Raw genomic sequence first — 24115 nt, 5'->3', positions numbered from 1 at the left:
CCCCACTTCCCTCCCACCTCAGGCCTCATCGCTGTTGCTTTTGTCCCACTACCCTGTCAGCCACCAGACAAGTGTACACTCCATTCAACCCAGGGAACTGGACTGGACCTTTCAAAGCCGGTCACTGTCCAGGTGAACTCAGTAGTCAAGGAGCCAAGACATACTGAGCAGCTACTACACACCAGACATGTTCATGTGATTTCATTTAATCAACAGAGCTTGAGATCATCCTCTCCTATGGAGATGAGGATCTGGGCCTCTGGGAAGTAAAGGCAGCTGCCTTGGGTCACTTGGCTCATAAATGGCACTCATTCGTTCAACAAATATTTATGGAGGGACTACGGTGTGCCGGGCAGTGGGGACCTGACACAGGCCCAGGATTGGGACCTGAGCCTTCTGACGCCTGAGCTCATGCTTTTCCTCTTGTGCCAGCAGCCTTGGAGGAGGAGCTGTGTGGGGGCCTCCGTCTTTGTCCCCAGGGAGAGTGAGGATGACTCAGTTCCTGCCTTTCCCCTACACACAGGTCACCCCCCTGCCCCAAACACCACACATGGAGCCAGAAAGCAGGGTGGCCAGCGGCATTGTCTGCCCACACAAAGGACAACAGTCCCTTTCAGTCCCAGATGTGGCCCCATGGCCTAGGTTGCAGCTGTACCCCGCTCCCCTCCCCTGAGCTAGGGCTGCTTACCGAGCCGGTTGGCAGGATTCCGCTTGAACAGGGCCCGGAGGAGGCTCTGGGCTTCCGTGCTCAGAAACTGGGGCATGCCTAGCTTCGCCCTGAAATAGCCCCCGGGTCTCATCAGGGCTGAGCCCCACCCCAGAGGCCCCGTCTCCCCTCCCGCTTCTGTTCTGTCCAGGTCTAGTTTCCAGCTCAGTCCAGACAAGCCGTCCACTAACTCGGCTCCCAAAGACTTCTGGGACTCCCCTCCCACAGGCCCTGGTGGATGAAAGGGGGCGCTGGAAAGCATAATGCTTCACCCAGGAGTGTCTCATTAATGGGGGAATCAGAGGGAGGTCTGGGGCCAGGCATGAAGGGACCCTGAGGTGGCAGGGACGTGCCGGTGCTTACTTCAGAATCAGTGTCATGGTCTCCTTCCGGTCCTTCCCCTGGAAGGGCAGGGAGCCCGTCAACATCTCAAACTGCAGATGACAAGGGTCTATTCAGGCTCTGGTCTCCGTCTCCCAAGGCCCCCACCTCCTCCCAGGCCACTCAGCAACATTCCCAGGGTTCTTACTGGGCTGTTGGAGGTTCACCTGGATCAAGAATTGTGTCTGTCCCTCTCCCCTCTGTCAATCAGAACACCAGGAGCAGTACTAGGGGCCCAAAGCTGGGGAGAGACCCAATCCCAGACTGGGGCACCGCAAGTGGGGCCAAGCCTGGAATCCTGCCAAGGAAGGAAACTACAACTGGGTGGAGGGTGAGGCAGTTTGGCTGTGAGAGGACAGGAGAGCCTTAGAGACCAGCAACCCTCTGACTACACAGAAGGGGAAACTGAGGCCCGAGGCCTGGGCTGGATATGTTACCCGTCTGGGCACTCACCATCAGTACCCCATAGGACCACCAATCTGCACTGTGGGTGTGGCCCTGGCGGTTGACGACCTCAGGGGCCATGTATTCCACCGTCCCACAGAAGGAATAGGCCTTCTTCTCGTGGTCAATGGCCTCCTTGCTCAGGCCAAAGTCTGCAGCAAGGAAGGCAAGAGGACACATCTTCAGGAACTCCCCCCTCCTTGCTGCCACCCCCTAGACACCCAACCCCCCCCCCCCGCCCAGAAGCCTGAGGGCATGACTCCCAGAATTTTCAGGAAGAAGCTGAGGCCCAGAGAGGCCACGTGACTTGTACAAGGTTACAGTACAGAGCTGGGATTCAAACCCAGGCCATTCGAAGTCTGCGGCCTGGGCTTTTGATCACTTCCACGTGCCTGGCACAGCTTCTCAGGAAGAACGAATCCCTTAGCATTCAGCCCAGGTCCATCAAGAACCTGTCCTGCCTCCCTGAGGGCAGGGAGTGCAGGTGCTCTCCACTCACCAGTGAGTTTGATGTGGCCCTCCTCATCCAGAAGGATGCTGTAATGGAGAGAGGGGAGTTAGCGCCCCTCAGCTGTGGCTCCTTGGTGGGTTCTGTAGACACCACCAAGTGGTGGGGGTTGGCCCAGCCCAGAGAAGGTGAGCCACCCATTTCCATCTGATGAATGGGTAGGTGGAGCGGGGTGGTGGCCGTGCCATGCAGGTATGCTGCCTACCGCTTTTGCTAATCCCCATTTTAATAATGCTAATCCCCATTTTAATAATGGGGGAAACTAAGGTTCAGGGAGGGTAAGGAACTCCCCGTGGTCATAGAGCTAGTGGAGTCAAGATTTGAAATGGTGGAGACAAGACTTGAATTCAGGTCTGCCTAACTCTAAAGCTAGATCTCATTCCACCTTAGCACCTGCCCCTGGCTTCCAAGTTACCATTTGAGGGTACTTAGATGTTAAGAAAAATTCTAGAGAGGTCATATCAAGGAATGACCTTGAATGGTGGCATCCCAGATGTCACAACGGACTAGCAGAAAAGGTAGGCAATGCACCTGTATGGAGGTGCCTGGCCTTTGGTAATGGCAGCACTAGTGATTAGGCAGCCCCCCAAGGTGAGCCTGCTGCCACCACCAGTCCACTGCACCCACCCATTCACAGGGCAGCCCGAGGGAGGGGGATTTTCTTGAGGAGAGTTATACCCACCGCTGGCAGGGCGGCCCTGACCTAGAAGAGGCCACAGGCTCTGCCTCTGCACTCCCTAGGAAGGCTGGGCTGGGGCTTTACTCACTTCTCAGGCTTGAGGTCTCTGTAAATGATGCCGAGGCTGTGCAGGTGGTCCAGCCCCAGAGCCAGCTCGGCCAGGTAAAACTTCACGTCCTCCTCCGTGAACATAACCTGCAACACGGCGGGAGGGGCTTCAGCTGGGCTCGCCTCTTCCTCAGGAACTGGGGGTCCTGAGAGTCCACTCTGGGGAGGACCCTTAGAGACCCCGAGGGTCCACCCTACTTTCTACAAAGGGATTTAAGGGTGAAGTGACTGATATACAAGTCACTCACTGTGGCATTGCTTAGAAACAGCAAAAGGGTTGGAAATAGCCCAAGGGTCGAGCAGCAGATGGGAATAACCGCCTCTCCCCACACGACGGACTGCTATGCAGCCAGAAACTACCGAAAGTTTCCCTATGTGCTAATATGGATCAATTGCAAGATACACTGTCCTGAAAAAAGCGAGGTACAGAACAGTACCGCAGAACTAGTACTTTGTACCTAAGAAAGTGGGGGTCAGGATTCAGAACAAATGTCAGAATGGTTTGTATTTCCAAAGAAACATGGGAAGCTTAAACAAGAAACCAACAAAAATGTTTACGCATGTGGGGGTCACAGGGGCTGGGGTGGGAGGAAGACTTCTCAATGAATATTATTCTTTTCGATCATGTAAATGTACTACCTATTCAAACATTAAAGTAACATTTTAAAAGTTTTTTAAAAAAATTGCTTCTCTTCTTCTGTTTGAATTGTATCAATGGTCTCATTTTTGTAACTGGCTCAAATCCTTCTGTCAGTTCAAAAGCCTTTCGGTTAACACGTGGGAAATAACGTTCAAGTGTCTAGCTTTCTGGGGGGATTCGGGCTCTCCAGGTCCTCACGGCCCTGCCCAGGGCCGCCTGAGAAGAACGGAGGTGGAGAGGTGACAGCCATGCTTAGCTCCGTCATCACAGTGGCATCTGACCCAGAGCCTGATCCACTCTGACATACGTTGGGGGAAACTCTCAGGGTGTGGGCTCAGCCCCAGGGTCGGGTCCTGGGTCAGGGACTGCTAGGCAGGCCTGGGTGGTCCCATACCCAGGCCACACTGGACATGTCCTTCACTGAAGCCCTGTGATGGGAGGCCTCACTGTCCCTCCAGCTCCACCTGGGGTGCCAGCTCACCTCTTTAGAGAGCCGTGTGAAGAGGTCCCCACCACGCAGGAAGTCCAGAATAAGGTAGAGCTTGCCCTCGGTCTGGAAGGCTGGGGAGAAGGGAAAAGGCAATGGTGGAGCCGGCTGGGCCCTGCCCTCAGCTCCCTTGGCCTGTCACGTGGAAGGCGGGCAACGTACTGGGAAGGCAGCAACCCACAGGCAAGGGCCAAGGCTGGCAGGTAGGGTGGGAACTCAGGTAGGGTCTGTGGTCTCACCATAGTGCAGCTTTACCACAAATGGGTGGTTTACGTCAGCCAGGATGTCTCTCTCCATCTTGGTCCGAACGCGGTCACGTACTGGCCAGAGGAGAAAGGCGGTCACGAAGAGTCTAGCCACCTGCAGGCCCTGGCTAAGAAGGACTCTCTTTTCCACTTGTTCCTCACATCTCAGGGCAGTGCCCAGGGCTGAACGCTTGCTGTCCTGCCCATCCCTCCAGCCCCATCTCCCACCATGCCCCACCGAGGGCCATTCAATCCAGCCAGTCTGGGCAACCCATTTCTCTGTGTACTCTCGGCCTTTGCCTCTGGGGCTCCCCTGCGATGCTTTCACCAGCCTTTTCTCCATCTGCCATAAAACTCTCCAATTCCAGTCTGGGGGCTGGTGAGAACAGTCACTTGGAGAGCTAGTTAGAAAGGCAGATTCCCTGGGTCTCAAATTCAGATTCATGGGTCTGAGTAGGCACCCCCCACCCCACCACACACACACATGTTTTTAGAGAATAAAAGTCCTCAGGCAATTTGATATCAGCAGGTTCTTCTTTGACTCAGTTTAGGCCTCACCTCCTCCAGGAAGTCTTCCTTAACCTGCCATGCTGAGTCAGGATGCTCTTTCTTACAGGGCTGTGCTTTCCCCTTCGGAGCACCTTTTACATGCTAGTTTAACGTTTCTGTTTCCCTCACCAGACATGGCAGGGACCACACTGTAGTTAACTATTCTAGTCACTGTTTCCCAACTAAACCTTACATGTTCAAACTGCCCTTACACTTTTGCTAAGGGAAACAATTCCTCCATCCTGGGGTACCCTTCCTCTACCATCTTCAATCTGGAGAACTCCCAACTCATCCTTCAAGACACAGCTCAAATGGTTACTCCTTATGTGAGCCGACCCCACTGGGAGGCTGCACCCACCTTCCCTGGGCTCCCCAGTCGCAGCGCCAATTGCAACACCCTGCAAGGTCTGCCTTGCCTCTCCAGCCCCACGGGAGCCCTTCAAAGCAGGGACCAAGTCTTTTCATCTTTCTCTTTCCCCATGGCTCCCACTGTCCCTGCTGAGGAATGACTCCTACCCCTACCAGGCTGGCATTGGGGCACCAAAGCTACATCACCCCACAGATGCCCCTTCATGGGCCACATGACTCCTAATGTCCCCAAGGCCAACACTTCCAATTCTCCCCACCTCACCCCAGCCTGGTCAGTGGCCAGTCTGGTTCCCAGGCTGCTCAGAGTCACTGCCCAGCACAAAGGCTACTCCCAATCACCCTCATGCCCTTTGGAAGTCCTGGAATTCCAGGCCTGGACTCGGGCTCCCTCCGAACCTCTCTGCCATCCATCTCCATGGACCCGCCTTGACTACCTCTCCTACCCACGCAACCGCCTCCCTGGGCTCCCTGCCTCTTTGCTCACACCCTTCTCCACTCTGAGGTCTCCCTCAGACTCTTGTAACATTGTGAAGCAACTCTGCTGAGAGGGGCCTCTGCCCAACCAGCCTGAAACCTGATGTCTGAAGGCCTCCAACACAAACATACTGCACCCCTGCTCCCACCTCCTTCCAGACTACATACTGGCACTTGGCTTGGCGGTGGGGGTGGGCGCGGGGTGCAGTTAACCCTGGAGATCTTTTCTTCTGACTGGACCCTGTCTTCATCATAAGGAGGGGTGGTGGGTAGTAAGGGACAGCTGAGAACAGGCCAGTGTCTCCACCTTCAGACCAGGCACTCCTGGAGACTGAGCTCTCTCCTGCATCAGACTTAAGGCCCTGGACAGCTGGGCCATCTCACTTGGTCCTGTGCTGCCCTGGGCTCTGCCTGAGGAGGTGTCCTCCACTCACCTTTCAGCGTTGCCTTCTTTAGTACCTTCATGGCGTACAGGTGCCCACTGTCGGGCCGGGTAACTTTCCGCACCAGGAAGACCTGAGAAGGCAGCACGGGAAAAGCAGAGGAGAAGCTGCGGAGAGGACTGAGCCCATCAGCTCCCACCCTCCAGGTCCCAAGCTGCCCTCCAACTTCCCTGAGTCCCACCTTGACCTTTTGCCCTCCCTGGGTACCAAGGTGACCTCCTGTCCTGCCTTGAGCCCCATCAACCCTTGCCCTCTGGTACTTTGAGCCCCACAGTGAACTCTCACCCCACCTCTGGTATGACCACTGTTTCCCTCCCAACTGTGGGATCAGGACTTACTTTGCCAAAGGATCCCTGGCCCAGAACCTTGAGCAGCTCGAAATGGGATGGGTCAGCCTTCTCAGAGCCAGCCTTCACATGGTGCGTGATGGAGATCTCCTTGAGGACACCCTCATCCTGATGGAGGAACACAGCAGGTGGGCACGTGGGCCCCATCCAGGCCAGCATGGGGAATGTCCCCCATCCAAGTCCACTCACACCAGATCTCAGTAGACGGGGCCCTGCAGGCCCAACCAGACAGCTGCCCCGACAGGGCCAGCCTCCAGGTTCATCAATACCAAAGGGCCTCACAGGCCAGAGGGGGTCAAACTACTAAGGTGTCTCTGCTCCTATTGTTCCTGATGCTCCGGCCTGGTCACACCCAAAGGGATGCCCAGGCATGGCCAGGCTGGCCAAGCTGAGCCAACTGCAGGCTCTGGCTGAGGCCCACAGACCAGCCCCAGGTCCTCCCCTCCCCCTGCTGTCAAGTTTTGGTTTTGCCACAATAGGAAGTAGGGTTTATTCTCACACTGGGGAGGCAAAGCTGGGTTTTTGTTCCTGGACAGGATGGATGACGGGATCCTTTTGGCCAGAAGGACAGAGCTGAGATGCTTAGGGACCCAAGAGGCACCTGAGACTACCCCCAACCCAGTAAGTGCCAGTCTGGGGCAGGTAGGAGCTAAGGCCAGACTCCATGCCCCACCCTCTGAAAGTTCCTTCATACAAGTCTACTAAAAACCGCTCTTCAGGTCCCAGTTGTCCTAGGACCCCTCGCCCTCTGCCCTCCCTCCGGTCTACCGGTGTCACTCCCTGGACCCCTGAGTGCCTCCTCACTCCCCCAGGGAGCAGGTCTGGGTAGGGTCCAGTCGTCCAGCAGGGCCAGGCCTGGGCTAGGAGAGCCCAAAGACAGCTGAGGCCACACTGGCTGCCCAGGCACCTGCTCCAAGGGCCACAGGCAGGCCAGCTCATCCGGGCACACTCACCGAGTCCCGCCTGGGGCCAGAGCCAGGGCCAGGGGCAGGCAGAGCAGTCTGGCTGATCCTGGGCCGCTGCTTCCTGGGCAGCCAGGGGAGCAGGGCCCAGAGCCGCAGACGGGGCGGCTTGGGATCCTGCTCCATCCGCCCGGCAGGGCCAAGGCACCATGGCAGGAGCAGGCAGCGTCCGGGGCTGCCTCGGAGGTGGCCGGCCCGAGGCGGATGTGCAGAGTGAGGGCGGGGGCTGGGCCCGGGCCACCAATCACGCAGGGCCTGTGGTTTCCTCGCTCCAAGCCTACACCCTCACCACGTTCCTTTCCTCTCTCTTCCCCTGTCCCCATTGCCTGAAGGCTGCCCTCTGCATCCCCTGTGGGCCTGCAAAGGGAAAGCCCCATACCAACCCAGCTGCTGAGGAGCAGATAGGCACCCCACAGGCAGAGACCGGCTCCCAACAGATAAAGACAGATGAAGGTGGGCATCCAACAGGCAGAGGAAGGAGTGTACACATGCCCAACAGGCAGAGGTAGAAAGAACACATATCCAACAGGCGGAGACAGATGGGGACAGGTACCCACAAGCAGAGGCAGGAGGGGACTCATACCTGACAGGCAGAGGTGGACAGAGACTCATACCCAACCTGCTGAGGCAAACGGGAACACATATCCAACAGGCAAAGACAGATGGGGACATGTACCCGACAGTCAGAGACAGATGGGGACCCAACAGGCAGAGGCAGATGGGGGCTTGCATCCAACAGGTGGAGACAGATGGGGACACATACTCAATAGGCAGAGACATAAGGGGACACGAACCAACAGACACCTAACACGTGACATGTACCCAACAGGTGAAGACAGGCACTCATCAAGTACAGACAGACACAGGAGCCCAACAGAAGCCAGAGGCAGGTGGGCAGCAAACAGAGACTGCCAGTCAGTGAGGCCCAAGCAGACAGACACATAGGCAGGAAAGACACCTGGACACCCAAAAAGTCGGACCCCGAACTCAAAGGCAGAGCTGGTCTACCTGGGGGTGAGGAAAGAGGTGAGGGGATGTCGCCTGCAAACCCTCAGCACTTGGGAGAACAGTCCAGTATTTGTGGCAGACCCATCTCTGAGGTCTTCCATTTCTTTGGAATGTTCTTCCCATGCCAGGTCCTGAAGGGGGGCCCTGGACTACGAAAGTAGGCCAAGCGGGATATCTGAGTGCAATCTGATGGCTCTGACTCTCATCCAAATATCCCAAAAGCAGTTGTGCCCATTTCGGGAACAGGAAATTGAGGTCCAGAGCACAGTGACTCACCCAGGCTCAAAGTGCACTGGAGGCAGAGCCAGCTTGAACCCAAGTCCTTCCCCTGGCTATTGCTTGACCTGCGATTGGGAGGCCTCAAGTGCCAGGAAAGGGTGGGTAGGTAAGTCAGCCGGAGCCATGTCCAGCCCTTCCAGCCCGCCCCCTCCCTCGGTACTAGGGTCAGTCCGGGGACTTCTCATTCTAGATATCGACCCTCACAGACACAGACACATCCTCAGGGGACCCTGAACAGCCACAAAAAGCTGCAGCCACTAAAAGCTGCACGCTAATCAGGCTCCTGAGTGTAACCCCAGGGGGGACAGGCAGAAAGCCTGGCTCAGAGAGGGGCTGCGGTGGGCCAAGGCCACACAGCAACCCCCGTCCCCAAACCCTGCGGTCTGAGCCTCCACCTGTCTGTCTCTGGCTGAGAATACTCCCTGGAGACAGAGCCAGTCACCCGGAAACCCCAGGGGAAAGAGTCACCCCCAAACCTATTCCTTGCCCAGAGTCATGATGACAGACACCAGTGGAGGCAGGGAACCCTCTGCTCACCTTTCTGGGACAGGGGAGTGGATCTCTCCCCACCCAGGGGAGATCTGCCGGGCTCTGCATGGTGGGGCTCAAGCCAGTGGCCAGAGGGCCCCGTTAGTCCCTCACTTCTGCTTTTTCAGCCTTCCTGGCCCAGAAGGCAGGGTCCCTGACCCCCTCCTTCTCACTTCCCCCTCTGCAGAGAGGAGGGACAGAAGATGGGACAGGCTTCCCTGCTGAGGAGGGGACACGGTAGACCCCAAGGCCATGACTGCAGGGGGTGGGGCCAGGGATACACCCCTCCTCGTATCCTCTGATCCCGAGAAAGGGGAGACTAGAACACAGAGTCACGAGGTGATGAGGGGCTCACATAGTGGGCATCCAGCAGCTGCAAACATCCCCTTAAGAGAATGAGGGCAGAAGTCAGCAAGCCCATGGGCTCTGACTGCCCCGGCCCAGAGCACAGACTCTCCTTCCCCCCGCAGTGACCTCCCCATGGCTGGGCCCACCCAAAATGGCAGCCCACAGAACAGGCACCACCATAGCAGCCCTGCCCTGAAGAACCTGCCAGTCCAGCGCCCTGGGATGGGCAGAAAGCCCTAGCAAGGACCTACAGAGGTCTCAGTGGAGGAGCAGGTAGCCTGGGTCAGGGGTTGACCAGGCCCAGCCCCCTTCTACGTGGCCTCGCCGCGTCACTCACACCAGTACACCCACCGGAACTGATACGCACACAAATACACACAAGCCGATGATCGGAAACGATTTCCACAGACATCCCCTGTGTGGAAACACACGCCCCCACGTACACACGGACTTCCCCTTCCAGGCCTCGCAGGGCCTCTAGTAACAGTGTGATGCTGGTCTGCCAGGCTTGTGAAAGATGCCTGCTTAGACGGAGGCTTCTCATTGCACCCCCGCTGCTTCAGGCAGGGGTGTGGAGATGGGGACAGCCCTGGGAGCCCCAAAACTCTCTGGTCCTGTGCCACCGGGTCCCCCTCACCCTTGAGACCCTGAGAATCAAAGGAAGACTCTGTGGCTAACAGAGTACAGGAAGGAAACAGTCTCCGAACTGCCTTCACTGAAGGGTACGTGCAGGGCCTGGGGGGGCCTCTGGGTGGCAGGAGGGGAGGACAGGCACCAGACCACATCCCCTGGTCCCTGCCCCATTCCTCCCTAAAGATACTTCCTCTTATGTACTTCCTTCCACAAGGCAGCTGCAAGAGAAGCCCAGCGCCCCCTGACCTGATCCTGGGTCCCGAGGGCCCCCCTGGGCCTCCTTCCACTCGCTGCAGTGCAAGCCCACGTGCCAATCCCTGGCCCTAACGGACACCAACAGCTTCTTCCCCAGCTGACAGCATCTGCAGGGCCTATCAGGTGCTGCCCACTCTGGTGAGACAGATGTCCCCAGACGTATCTCCCAGCATGCCTCTGGGCCGGGCAAGAGGGGTCCACAGTTCCCAGACATCCTTGATGGGGAGCTGGCCTCAGGCCCTAGGTCAGGACTGGCATGGAGTGACACTGAGAATTGTACCTCCTACAGATTGAGCATTTATTGCACAAAGATGTTCTTTCCTTCAACCTTTGCTGATGTGGATTCTGGCAGGCCCTGTTTCTTAGCTCCAAGGGAGGTATTGTCATCCCATTTCAGAGATGAGGAAACTAGGCTCAGAGAGAAAGTGACTTGCCCAAGTCCACATGGCTAGAAAGCGGGAGAGCTAAGACCAAAATCAAAGTCTGTTTGCTTCCAAAGCCTACACTTCTAACCATTTCATTATTGCCCTCCCTGCAAGGCTGGCCAGCTGGCCTCCCCTTTGGACATCACTCGTAGCTACTGTTCCCGCGCTCTGTCCCCAGGCCAGGAGCCAGACACTGGGAGGCGCCCGTGTTAAGGCTAACGCCGGTGTTGACCTCAGGTAGATCCAGAAAATAAATACAGGAAAACAAAACACAATTGTCCAGGGAGAGCTGCCGTCAGGTGCTGTGGGTGCCCAGGGGCAGTAACCATCTGCCTGGGGTGAGGTCCAAGAACCTTCCAGAGAGGTGGCAGTACAACTGGAACTTAAAGAGGATAGGAGTTGGCCAGGCAGAAAGGCGAGAAAAGGCACTTCATGCAGAGACCAGCATGAACAAGAGGCTGAGGCCAGGAGTGCAGGGTGGGAAGTTAAGCACTGGCCACTCACTAGCTGAGTGTTTCCAGGCAAACTCTTTCTCTGTCTGAGCCTCACTTTCTTCCTCTTTAAAACAGAGGTTAAAATGAGATGTTCCACTCTCAACAAGGTTGTTTCTAGAAGCAAAATGGGCCACAGAGGCAAAGGGGCATTGTAAACAGAACATCCCCCCGGATGAGATGGCAGGTCTTACTGCTGTAGTGTCACCTCTGGGTAGGCAGAAGGATAGAGCCCTGCCACAGGGTCCCAGGTTCTGGGAGGGTGGGCGAGCCCGCGCTGGCCAGTCCAAGGGAAGTTCTCCCCAACACCTGAGGCTCCCAAGGCTCCCTGAAATCCAGTCACATCCTGCCTGTGCTCCAGCCAGGGGAGCAAAAGGGATCCGGGAGGGATCAGGGTTTCATAAACAGGAAGAGAGGAGGGGAGGGGAGAGACACTCGGCTCTCAAAATAGACCTGCAGGCGCTTCAAAGGGGTCCAGCTCCGGAGATTGGGGGGGGAAGCTGGGGTGCCCAGTCCACCCCCAGGAAGGGAGGGTGAATGGAGCTCCAGTATGCCTGAGGACACCAGGTGCACCTGGGGTGTTGAAAAGATTCAGGGAGCTCTCACTCTAGACTGCTGTCCACACTATGACTGCTAAACCCCAAATCCCCCTTCCTGCTTGAAATAAATAAACAAGCGTTAAATACCAACATTGTGCCTCAGACTTTGTTAGATTAGGTCTTTAATTTACAGGCATCCCATGCCCTCCTCCGCCGGGCGTCCCTGAGGAATGGACTCTGTTCTCCTACAGGAAAAGCATCTGAGCCTCAGAGGAGCAAACCACTTGCCCAAGGTTATAAGGCAAACAGGAAAGGAGCAGGATCCTGAACTCAGAACGCATGATACCCCAGTCCTCTTCATGCCTCTTCTCCCGCTGGAAGGCCCACTTCTCTCTCCAGCTGCCCAAATGCTGCTGTCGGAGCCCAGCCAAATTCCAGCTCCATAGGGAAGGTGGCTGCTGCCCCATAGCCCACCCCAAGTCTCCTCCTCTGCCACACGCAGCAGTGACCGTCCATCTGGTCCTCGCTCAGCCCTGAGCTCAGATGCCACTGGCTGGGTTCCCCAGGACATGCTCACCTCATCATGCCAAGAGAAATGTGGGCACCTAGAAGGTGGTGTATTTCTCTGCCCACTATGGGGCCTGACACAGAATGGAGGCTCTGTGTGCCCACAGACCTACTTGTCCCCATCACAGTACCCACCATATAGCTCTCCTGTCTGCACCCGCTCCCTAAAACTGGGAACTCCGTGAGGGCCGGGGTGTTGACTTCATTTTCGGGTCGCCCTGTGCCACAGCAAGATGCAGTGCAAGTCTGATGAAGCAAAAGATAAACAAGCCAGCTCATCCCACTGCACAGTGATGAGGTCCCAACCACAGGCTGAGCGCCCCCTGGTGTGCTGAGCCCGGAAGTGGGCACTGGGGATACTGTAAGCTTCTGGGACAATAGAGAAGATGGATGAGCAGGTGCCTAGGAATGATGGAACTTGGGGTCACAGGGACCTAATATTCCTCCTCTTCAGCACTAAGTGTTCCTTGGGTTGGGAGGAGTGTGGGCTTTATGGTCAAGCTATGTGCCCACCAGCTATATGACCTAGGGCCTCAATGTTCTCATCTATAAAATGGGGATAGTAACAATTTCTACTTCCAGGGGTGTTGTGAAAATGAAACGGAAAGCTCCTGGTATGGTGCCAGGTGTGAGTTAAGATCTTTCTCTTCCTTAATGTGGCATTCGAGGCTCTCCCCACACCACCCATCTCCAACCTTTGTCTCCTTGACCCCAGGTCTTCTGCTGTAGAGCAGGAGTCATAGGCTTGGGATCAAATGTAGGTTACCTAACTGGGTCAGCTCCTGTCCTCTCCCAGCCGGCCTCTCTAGCTCTTGAGGAGAGAAGCTGCACTCACCACCATCTCGCCCAAAGCTGTAAGCTCCTCTGCAACCCCCAGAACCTCAGCTCCAAGATGCGGACAGCCAGGTTCTTCACTGGGGACCCACAGCCTCTTCATTTTGTTACTAGGCAACCGGTGGCAGCTACTCTGTGGGAGGAGATTCTCCAGACATGGGGCTGAGACAAACCAAGGGGTCCAGTCCACACCATTTGCCTGGCCTCTGGCAGCCCAAGGTCGCCATAGTAACCAAGAGAAGAGGAAGTAGGAGCCCACTTCTCTCACCCAGCCCTACCCCAGGCAGCTCAGCAACCTTATCTTGGGAGGCTGAGTCAAGGCAAACATCGGGACCAGTCCTGGAGTCTATCTCAAAGGTCATGCTTATGGGTGTGGCCACTAGTAGGAAAGGGAGCTGAGCAAGACTCTAAGGCAGTAACGCTGCGGTGCTGAAGTCACTGCGTGCCAGGCACTTTCTACCTCATTCGTCCTTCACGTCACTCCTGGGAAGAAGGCACATCATCCCCAATTTACAGATAACGAAACTGAGACTCAGAAGGGAAAAGAGCTTCTGGTCAAGTGGTGAGGGTGCAATCAGGACTGGAACCCAGGTCTGCTTTGCGTCCAGAACCCACGCTCTGTCATGCCTCAGCGGCTTCCAAAGCCCCTCCACAGCCAGCAGCAATGTGGCCTTACAGAACTGATGTGGTCTTTGCCAACACAGCGATGAGAAACCCTAGGCCCAGGGGCACAAAGGACACACCTAAGGTCACAAAACTGTCATCCAGCCCCAGGCACTTTTGTCAACACACCAAACCAGCACCAATGGCTTAGGGGCAAAAGGGAGGAGCCCCGGGGAAGCAGAGGAAGCAGGGGTGAGGAAGTCTAGCGCTAGGAGGTGGGAACCCTGAGAAATGGCCTGTGTACACTGGGCCCTGGTGAGACTTAATTGGCTACCAGGTGCCCTCTGGAGCCTCGTACCCAGCTGATTCCAGGCCCTCTTCAGGACCCGAGCCTCTCCCATCACCCCTTCAGCCCATTCCTTGCAGTGGACCCAGCCACCACGAGTAAATCAACTGAGGAAGTGTCGTAGCTTGGGTAATGGGTAACCAGAATTCTAGCCTGGATTCTTCTGCTGACCCTGTCTGGGCCGCAGTTCCCTCACCGACGAAACAGGAAGGTTGGAGCAATGCATAGGGTTGCCTCGAGGAGAAGGAAGGCTGAGCAGGGCAAGGGGCAAGAGGCCAGCCAGGGTCCTACACACCCAGACAGGACGAGGGCAGGCCTCCTTCCTCTATGGCCATGCAAACCATGCCCCCCACACAGTCCCTGGCCCAGGGTGCTATCCCTGGTCCTCACCTTCGAGGGCTGAAGTCCAGCTTCTTCCCCTGAGGCCTGTCCATTCTGGAAAAGAGAAGAAGATCAGGGCACATTGTCTGAATGTACCAGCATGGAAAAGAGCAAACAGGCCCCATGTACCACCCCTGCCCTCAGCTACTCCCAATAGCCAGGGAGGCCACAGAGGCGGGGGTAGGAGTTCTGGGTGGGTCTCCCACCTCCACTTTCACAGTGAGGGCACAGGTATCAAGCAACAGCCCCTCAAAACCCAGGCAGAGCATTTCCCGACACTCCCTCCCTTGGCTCTCTGCCTGGCAAACATCTCATCTTTGAAGACTTAGCTCAAATATCTCCTCCTCCCAATAAGAGAGAAAGGGCGTGTGTGGCTCCCAGCTCTGACAGAGACAAACTGTGTGACTCTATGCCAACTAATCAATTGCAAGCAGCCTCAGTTTCCTGATCTGTAACATGGCAGTAGTCACAGCCACCTCCCAGAGTTGCTGTAAGGGTGGAAAGAAACAAACAAAGTCTGGGAAAGTCCAGAGACAGTGGCTGCCCTGGCCTTGTCCCCTCTAGGACCCTTGCCCTGCCCTTATGAGGCAGAATCGCTGCTGGCCCACCATGGCCCTGCTTTCCTTCACTGTATTACTTGCCACACTGCAGGGATTCTTTACAGATAGGCCTGCCCTTCCTAATAAATGGGAGTCCTGGAAGGGCAGAGATTAGGGCTCCGTGCAAACAGCTGTTCTCCCCTGAGCCTCTGCCACATGCCAGGCACTGGGCTCAATGCCTCACACCTGTGGCACCATTAAATCTTCATGACCTAGGAGGTAGGCCCTTGACCCATTTGGCAGTGAAGGAAACTGAGGCTGAGGGGCCTCATGATGGCACCTAAGGTCACACAATTGGTAAGTGGGGATTCAAATTCTGGTTTCTGACACTCAGGAGGTACTCAAAAAAAGTCTGCTGAAGAGCAACCCACACCCCTGGAAGGGGGACTACCTGCAGAGGAGTGGGCACTGGGGCCCATCTCTGGGCAGTCCTGCTTTTCCCAGGCCCCAGACTTCACTCTCGGGTGAACATTATTCACCCTGGGTTATAGCAAACCCAGCTCATCCCTTTCCTGTGTGATATGAGGTAACATCTGAGCCTTGGGAAGCTGAAAGGAGCTTCTGGCAGAGCAACAGTGTGGTGTGGCAGATAAGAGGCTCCTAACAGCAGAAGACCCAGTCTAGGGCAGGTCAGGACTTTGGAGCCAGGGGCTTGGTCCACAGGGCAGCTGTGGCTCTGCTTGGCAGCAGCAGGCACAGCTGTGCTCTGCCCATTACATAATCTCCCTGCCCCTAGACCAGCTGCACCCTGCCACTCCCAGGACATCCTGCCCCGAGCCCTTTTAATGCCCCCAGTCCTCCACAGGGCCAGTGTTCTGCAGGCCCCTCCACGCACACATACGAGTACGTATACACGCTGTGATCTCTCTGCAGTCTGAGGAGAAGGGCCGGGTTGATCAGTGCTGGTGTGAGGGGGGCAGGCCTGACGCATCTGTAGATTGGGCTCCGCTTCACCCAGTATTCTAGACTCTTGACATGACTCCCACAGATGTTCTCAACAGCCTGCCACCAGCCCCCCACCCCGGCCTGCCCTCATTCCAAACCCTCATCCTTCCTAAAACTCAATTGTGATCATTGCGCTTGAGCCATCAACTCACTTGAGAACTTGCTATGTATTAGGCCCCCCCCAAAACCTTACACGGCTTCCCACTGCCTGCAGAATAGTCTCAGCTTCTCGGCATAGCACTCAAGGCTATCACCTCCAACTGCCCAACAAAAGTGATTAACAATGTGGGTTCTGGAACTTGACCACTTGGGTTCAAATTCTGGCTTCAACCACCTGCATGACCCTGAGGTTACTTCATTTCTCAGGACTTCAGATTCCTCACCTGTGAAATGGGGATAAAAGTAATGTACCTCATCGGGTAGCTGCAAGAAGCAAACAAAATAGTCTATAAATATATATACCCGGCACATACTTGGTCCACAAATAATAGCCATTTTTATTGGGCCCTATTCTCGAGCGAAGCTTGAATAGATCAGCTTGTTTCATATTCCCAAGCATTTGCATGGTGGCTCCTTATACCAAGAAAACCCTTCCTGCCTTGTCACTTGAGCAAACTCCTGGTCTTCTTCCAAGACTCACTTCAAATGTCATCTCTTCTGTCCACACAACCTCAAGCCCTTTCCTCCCTCTTCTGGGTCGCATGGCACTGAGCAAGCCACAGGTTAACTCAGGAAGAAGCCGTGGCCTGTCCGTCACCATCTCCTTGGCACCCAGCTCAGGGTCCAGCATGTAGTGTGTCAAATGAAAGCTCAACCCACAAAGAGAGCAGGGAGGCCAGAGCAGGCTCTATTACTCCCATTTTCAGACAAAGCTCAGACAGTGAAGGAACTTAACCTGAGGTCCCTCAGCTAGCAGGTGAAAGGCATGGGGCCATGGCCCCAAATCACATGGCTGCAAACCTAAATCCCCAGTGAGGGAGGGGAGGAGGTGGTGGGTATACACAGAGGTGTGGGCTTACTGAGCAGTGTCCTAGGTGATTCAAGGGACCTCACAGGCCCTGTTTGGCTGCCTCCAGTCCCAGAGTCTCTGGCCCAGGTGCCATCCTCATGGAACCCCATGCCTATAAGAGCTGATGCTACGGTCTCTAGAGGGAAATGAGTAGCTCTGGAGAAAAGACCGGGAGTGCAAAAAGGACCACAGGCGAGCTTCCCACCTCAGAGCAAGGGTCCTGGGAAGACAGGGTTCGTTTGTCCCTCGGATCTGACTGCTGCACAGATGGTAGAAAAAACACAGCTCTGCAGCCACGAAGACATAGCTACTCATCCTAGCTCTTCCAGCCACTTACTCTGACCTTGGGTCTGTCACATCACTTCTCTGAGCCTTAGTTTCCATATCTGTACCATAAAGGCAGGTTTGTCTTGTTCACAGCTGTACCCTGTTGCTTGGAATAGTACTTGTCACATGATGAGTGCGCAATAAATATTTGCTGAATGAATGAATGAATTGAATGAAAGAAGACGATGCTGACCTTGCAGAATACTGAATGAAGGATCTTCTCTAAAAAGTCTGATACAGGAAAGGCCCTTTGTCCTCTTAGAGGGTGGAAACTCATTCTCCTCCCTCTTTCTGAGAGCACTGCTCCTGGGGACAGCTCCCCAGGGCCCCCAGACCACTGTGCCCCCCTCCAGAGGTCAGAGATGGGTTCCAACAGGCGTCCTTCCTTCCTTCCTACACAAGCATCTGTTTTGGGAAGAGGGGCCCAGGGCAGTGTCTGGAGAAGCTGGGCAGCAGATGGACAAAGACAGCACGTGCTCCGCAGGCAGGAAGCAGCCCCAGGAGCTGTGTTCAGAGCCCAGCATTGGCAGGCCTGTACACTGCTGGAGGCAGGGGGGCCAGGTGCCAGGGCTGGCTGCCACCACCCGTCCTCGGCAAAGGCTGGACACGGGCCCTGCGGGATGAGGAGAGTCTGCCAACATCCGGAGCCTTTCTTGGAGTACCTTCCACCTGGGCAAGTTTGATCCCAGCCCTTGTCCATCCTTGAGTCTCCCCGCACTTGGTAGAAGGCAGCAAGCGACCTGGGTTCCAATATTGACCCTGACATTAATCCATAGGCCAGTTTGCTCTGAGTTCAGTTGTCCCATGTAAAAATGGGGTATGTAAGAATCCCTACCTTGAGAAGCTGTTATGAGAATTATTTTATTTAAATAAGGTGACAGATGAAGCAGGGTGAGTGGCACATCATAAAGCTCTGTATATGGTAGGGCTGGGCCTGGGGACAAGGTTACTACAGCTTTCAGCAAGGCCAGGAAAGCAGAATTAATCCTCACCCACACTTCCAATGGGTGTGCTCCACCTGGGCCACACCCTGGGCCAGGCCCTGCCTCCCAGCAGCCCATTTTCAGCAGCGTCATGGGGAGGGCAGGGCAGTCCAGATCCCAGGCCTCTGCCAAATGCCCCCGCCAGCCCCTTGCCTGCCTCCTTCTAGGCTAGGAGCAGGCGGCAGCACCTATACCTGCAGGTCAGGCTACTGTATCACTTACATGTCACCTGGGCTAAGAACAGCAAGGCCCTGTTCTCCAGTGAGAACAGCCCAACCCGGGCCCTGTCTGCCCCAAGGCTCCTGTTACCCAAACAATAATACTCAGTCGCCTGGTACCTCCATGGAGTGGGGGAGGGGGGAATGGGCAGCCATACCCAGGGCTCTGCACCTTCTCAGGCCCAGGAAGCAAAGGCTAGAACCCAGCCCTGGCCACTGGAGAAACAGAGGCTTAGAGAGGCTAAGGACTGACTGAGGGTCACACAGCATTTCTAAGCTCCTGGAGAAATCATACCCCCTCTACCCCCAATCCTAGGAAATAAGCCAGTCCTCACAGAGTTCAAGTGCAGTACTGTGTTTCCCCAAAAATAAGACCGGGTCTTATATTAATTTTTGCTCCAAAAGACACGTTAGGGTTTATGTTCAGGGGATGTCATCCTGAAAAATCATGCTAGGGCTTATTTTCTGGTTAGGTCTTATTTTCAGGAAAACACGGTAGCATTCAAAACTGAGTTTTCTATTTAAACTTGGCCCCCTCCCCAGGATTCCCTAAAGGGAAGCAGGAAGTTGTGCCCTGGACTGGGGATCAAGCTCCTGGGTGTCTGCCCTCCCTATCTCCAAGTTAAGTCCTTGGGTTAAGTCCCTCCTGGCCTCTCTCAGTCTACCTTGCTCTAGGGAGGCCAGGGTTGCAGGGGCATGCCAGGGCAAAGGAATCCACCTCAGAGCACCCCCCGCCCTAGGCCTTAGTGCCCCAGTCTGGGAGGGGGGGAGTTAGGGGCTGCAGAGGGCAGTGTTCCTCCTCTGGAGGGTGAGTCAGCGAGAGAACCTCCAAGAGTGTACAGGGCCTGTAAAAACCCCATGGCAGGGATCCCAGAGCAATTTACTCCAAATTGCGCCTTCAGGTTGGTTACCTAATCCTGCCTCGCCCACCCTCCAATAGCCAGTGTCAGCCATGACCATCCCTTTAAAGGGGCAGCACACCCTGGATGTTGGAGACCCGGGGTCCTCACTCTGATCTCAACCAGTGACCCTGAGAGACAGGGCCCTTGATGGTTGCCCCAAGTAAGAGAGCGTAGAGAAGGGGACCTAGGCAGGGGCTAGGGGCCCAAGCCAGGAGGAAGTCACCTTGGCTCCCAGGCTCACTGAGGTCCCCACACCCTCCCTGCAGACTCCTCACATCCTCTTCGCAAAGGGAGTATCACCTGCCTCCTTCCCAACATGAAACTGAGGGGACAGTTTCCCAGACCTCCCTAGTTCAGGGGCTTGACCTTGACCCTGGAGGTCAAAGAGCACAGGAAGAGTTGGCCTCCAGCATGCTTAGAGCCTGGCACTACAGAATCCTCATAGGAGGGAGGAGCTGCTTCTGAGAGAGGCTAGGCTGGCAGAAGCCAAACTACCCCGGGGCCCAGCCCTTCCTATGAGAGGGGGCACAAGAAGGGAGCAGGCACCAAGGTCCTCCCACTCTCCAGGAATAATCTTCACAAGGTCTAAGGGCTTCCCCCCACTCTCTTTTCCACAGTCTGGGGCAGGGGACACAGATGTCCTCTGGCCCTAGCCTCCAGCAAAGAAAACCAGGAGTTTCAGCTCCAGACCAGAGGTGTCACCCCACATTCCACAACTGCCAAGGGTCAAGAGGGGCAATCCTTCTAGGGTCAGCAGCACAGAAGCGGGGAACTCTTGGGGAAGGGCATGGAGACGTCAAGGAGAAATGGGGGTCCCATGACCCTCGTCTCTTGTAGAATCCCAGACATCAGACACCCCGGCCCTGCCCGTCTGCGCTAATGGAGGAAGCTCCGATAGCGCCCGGTAAGGGTCCTAGGTGTGTGGGGTAAGTGGGGGGTCAGACCTCAGCACACAGGATCTCCTCTCCGTACTAAGGGGGTTCTCAGAGCTGGGCGGAACTGTCCTTCGCGTACACACACCCGGAGCACAGGGGGGTGGAGCCGGAGAGGGGGCAAGAGAACCGAGGGCACTCGCGCCTTCTCCGGCGCCCGCCAGACTGCAACGGCGCCGCGAGCCGCCCCGCCCCTGTGGGGACCTGAGCTCGCTGGCCGCCGGCGCCGGTCCCCCGCCCCACTCACTCACCTCCGGGTCCAGCGGCACCAGCTCCATGAGCGGCCAGGGCTCCTTGAGCTGAGCGAGAGGCATCGCGCCGCCGCTGGGCCGCCCGCGCTCCTCCGGCGGCCCGGGCCGCACCGCCTCCCGGGTCCCGGGGTCCCCGGCTCGGCGTCCCCGCGTCCCCGCGCCCCACCCCCCCAGACCCTCGCGCTCCGGCTGGGCCGTCCGCCACCGCCGCCGCCGCGGCACTCGCACTTCGGCTCCCTCCGTCACCCGGCGCCGCCGCGCCCATTGGCTACCTGCGTGAGGGGCGGGGCCGCCGAAGCCCCGCCCCAGACCCCGCGGCGCGGCATTCCCGGCGCGGACCCCCGCCCCCGCCGCGCGGGGAGCGATGGCCCCGCCTCCACCGCGAGCCTCGGACCCGCGCTCTGGTCCGCCCAGAAGAAGCCCTCCTGGCTCCTCCCTCCCAAACCTTGTCCCCCACCACCCCCACCCCCATCCTCACCCGGCGCCCTCCACGCCTGGGCCACTGTTCTCTTCCCCACTCAGCTCGTTCGGAATCGGTCTCTAGATACTCCTTCTCCCTACAGCTGGAGGGAATTCCCCTGTTCCCCCTATCCCCACCTCCACACACACACTCACACCGAAAGTCCCAAGCCTGACCCAGGCAAAGGCTTGAAAAGAGCCTGGGCCCGACTCTGATGAGGCCGCCTCCTCACGAGGCCCTAGGGATACCCCCATACAGGAGTCAAGACTAGGATCCCCTGGGAATCTCAGCGGCCCGGCCCCAGGTAGGTTCCAACACTGTCACCACCATCACAGCACCTTCAGAGTGGTTTCTTAATAAGCTTTTTTTTGCAATCTGCGCTTGAGGGGACTCCTTTCAAGGCAAGTCTCTCCAACTGCAGGCCCAGATCTGATTTGGACTCGCCCCCCTCTAAGGAGGGCAGCGCACCAGGCTCCCAGGATGGACCTACACTTGGGCTGCACTTGAAGTAAAAGGCCAAGGAAAGGGATTCTTCCTGGAGAGATTCAGCCTCCGCCTAAATAGATGTTAGGGATCCAGGTGTGGTGACATTTAGTCACACGTGGGGAGTGGAGCTTGCAGGTTCATGGGTGGGGAAGAATGGCAAGTTATTGGCAAAGCTGTTCTAAGGCAGGGGGATGGAAAGGATTGTTTACCAAAAGCATTCTGTGAACAAGGCTCCACCAACATCTGATTTCCTTGAATCCTCACCACCACCTAGTTGACAAATCATAAACCCGCCTCAGAACGATGAGGTGACTTACCCAAGTTCATACAGCAGCAGGTCGAGAACAGGTTAGGACTTTGAAAAATCAAAGTGGATGAGAATTTCTTCTAAATCCAGACGCTCCCTTATTTCATGATTTTCCCAGGGTAGCACCTCAGCTGTTGAAGTGAATTGACTTTTCAGTAGAGAAGCCTTTGGAACCCAACAAATCTGGATTTGAATCCTAGCTCTGCCACCTCCTTAACATTGGGGAACTCATTTTATGTTTCTAAAACTCAGTTTCCTTATCTGTAAAAAGGGAATTATAATCCCAATCTTTCAGGTAGATGATGAGGATTAAATTCATTTTAGTTCAGTAAATATTTATGGCTATATATTACATGCCAGGCCCTATTCCTGAGCATGTATGGTAAACCGGGCCTGCTTCTAGATGCGGAGGATATAACAATGAACAAAGCAAAGCCCCTGTCCTGATGGAGTTTACACTCATTGTGATTAAATAATTACAGCTAACACTGAGCACTTACTATGGACCAGCATTGTTCTAAGCACTTTACCTGTATAAACTCACTTAACCCTCACAATAACATTCTGAGGTTGGTGCTGTTCTTATCTCCAGTGTACAGAGGAGGATAGTGAGGACAGAAATTAAGCAACTCATTCTCTGGGTCCTTCTGAGGTTACACAGCTGGAAAATGGCAGAGCTGAGAGACAACCCAGCAGACTGGGCCCAGGCTTTATTCTTTCATTCACTTGCTCTCCACCTCCCTGATGAGAAGAGGCGAGGGCTACATCCAAGGTGGCCTGGACCAGAGTTAGCAGTGTTAAACTAACAGCAGTATTGGTATCAGCTAGTTCAGTTGCCTGGAACTAGTTTGCAATGCCCAAACCCCTGCTGCTCAGGTCTAGTGTTGTAATATTTGGACAGAGACTAAAAAGTTGTTTATCTATTATAAAATTCAAATTTAAGTGGGTATCCTGTATTTTGATTTGCTGACTCTACTAATCCTACTCAGGCCTCAGGACAGATAGCATACATGTGCCAGATATCTGGCTGCAAGCCAAATATAAGTTAAACTTAGGAAGAGCTACTGAGACCCAGAGAATAAGGGCAAAGGATTGGACAAAGGAGATGGGGTAGATGGGTGGGAGTGGAGGAGGTGAAAGGGAAGCAGGAGTGATTTTTGCCTTCAGTCTGCCTTTTTCCTAGGGCTCCCGGCCCTCTTTCTTTTTCTTACAGGAAAAGATTTCCTATCGAGTGTATCATAACTTAAGGACTGAGTAGTGATTGTGCTTTCCTATGAATTTCACTTCCTGTGTCCCCTCTCCCAAGGGTATTTGGGTCATGCTGGAAAAGGGGGGCCCAGAGCACATCTGGGCCCTGCCTGGAGAGCTTGGGTAGGTCAACTTGCACATCTGCTCAGCAGAGAGCTACAGAGACCATACCGTAGTCTGCAATGTGCTGATCCTGCTGCAGCCTCAGCTCACAGTGTTCTCCATTTCTCTCTAGTCTCCAGCCACACTGACTTTCCTTCAGTCCTCCAGCCACAGGGCCTTTGCACATGCTGCTCATTGTACTTGAAACTGTCTTCTGTCTTCCTCAGGCCAGCTTATCTCCACAGTCACATCTTCCAGGACATATTCCCTTATTTTCCTGTTTTACACACACACTCATAGCAATGGATACTTCTCCTTAGCACTTTGCAATGTTGTACCTTTATGTATTTGTGATTTGATTAACATCTATACCTTCAATTAGACAGTAAGCTCTGAGGGGGCAGCAGTCACATCTCTTGGCTCTTCATTGTCTTCCTGGCATCTGGCATTGCCTGGTACATAGTAGGTGCTCAAAGAAGCTAAGGGATATGTCCAACATCACCTAGCTACGAAATGGGAAATCGAGGACTCAGACCCAGGCAATCTAACCCCATGCTCTGAAATGCTACACTCTCTGAAATATCCACTGCTCAGAGTGGATAAATGCTAGCTATTATTATTAATAATAATAACGGGGTTACAACAGGCTGTTCTGGGTGGTCACTTACAGTGTTAAGTGAATGACTCATGAATGTGAAAGGGCTTTGTGGACACAAGTGAGATTATTATTCTGTACCCTGTTGAAGAGATCATTCTGCCATGGAACG

At 55.3% G+C, this 24115-nt stretch overlaps 1 protein-coding gene across 4 annotated transcripts in view; it reads right to left on the bottom strand.

Annotated features, from left to right (window-relative positions):
• The window catches only part of RPS6KA1 (ribosomal protein S6 kinase A1), a 32867-nt gene extending 11897 nt beyond the window's left edge, over positions 1–20970 (bottom strand). The window contains exons 1-11 of one of the 4 annotated variants that reach the window (XM_033114328.1): positions 20746–20970; positions 14589–14633; positions 6372–6488; positions 6025–6106; positions 4193–4273; positions 3948–4027; positions 2807–2913; positions 2031–2068; positions 1541–1683; positions 1070–1140; positions 689–777 (exon numbers count right to left, since the gene is read on the bottom strand). In XM_033114328.1, coding sequence (XP_032970219.1) covers positions 689–777; positions 1070–1140; positions 1541–1683; positions 2031–2068; positions 2807–2913; positions 3948–4027; positions 4193–4273; positions 6025–6106; positions 6372–6488; positions 14589–14633; positions 20746–20808 — 916 coding nt within the window. In that variant the 5' untranslated portion in view covers positions 20809–20970. Of the gene's footprint in view, positions 1–688; positions 778–1069; positions 1141–1540; positions 1684–2030; positions 2069–2806; positions 2914–3947; positions 4028–4192; positions 4274–6024; positions 6107–6371; positions 6489–7333; positions 7536–9166; positions 9306–14588; positions 14634–16506; positions 16547–20745 lie in introns of those variants that run through there. The other 3 variants (XM_033114329.1, XM_033114330.1, XM_033114326.1) reach the window with 3 other exon arrangements.
• Between the last annotated feature and the right edge of the window lie 3145 nt (positions 20971–24115).

The sequence above is a fragment of the Rhinolophus ferrumequinum genome, chromosome 9 (assembly GCF_004115265.2).
Source record: "Rhinolophus ferrumequinum isolate MPI-CBG mRhiFer1 chromosome 9, mRhiFer1_v1.p, whole genome shotgun sequence".
Taxonomy (NCBI): Eukaryota; Metazoa; Chordata; class Mammalia; order Chiroptera; family Rhinolophidae; genus Rhinolophus; species Rhinolophus ferrumequinum.
The sequence above is the reverse complement of the archived record's forward strand: the minus strand, read 5'-3'. Positions and strand labels throughout refer to the sequence as shown.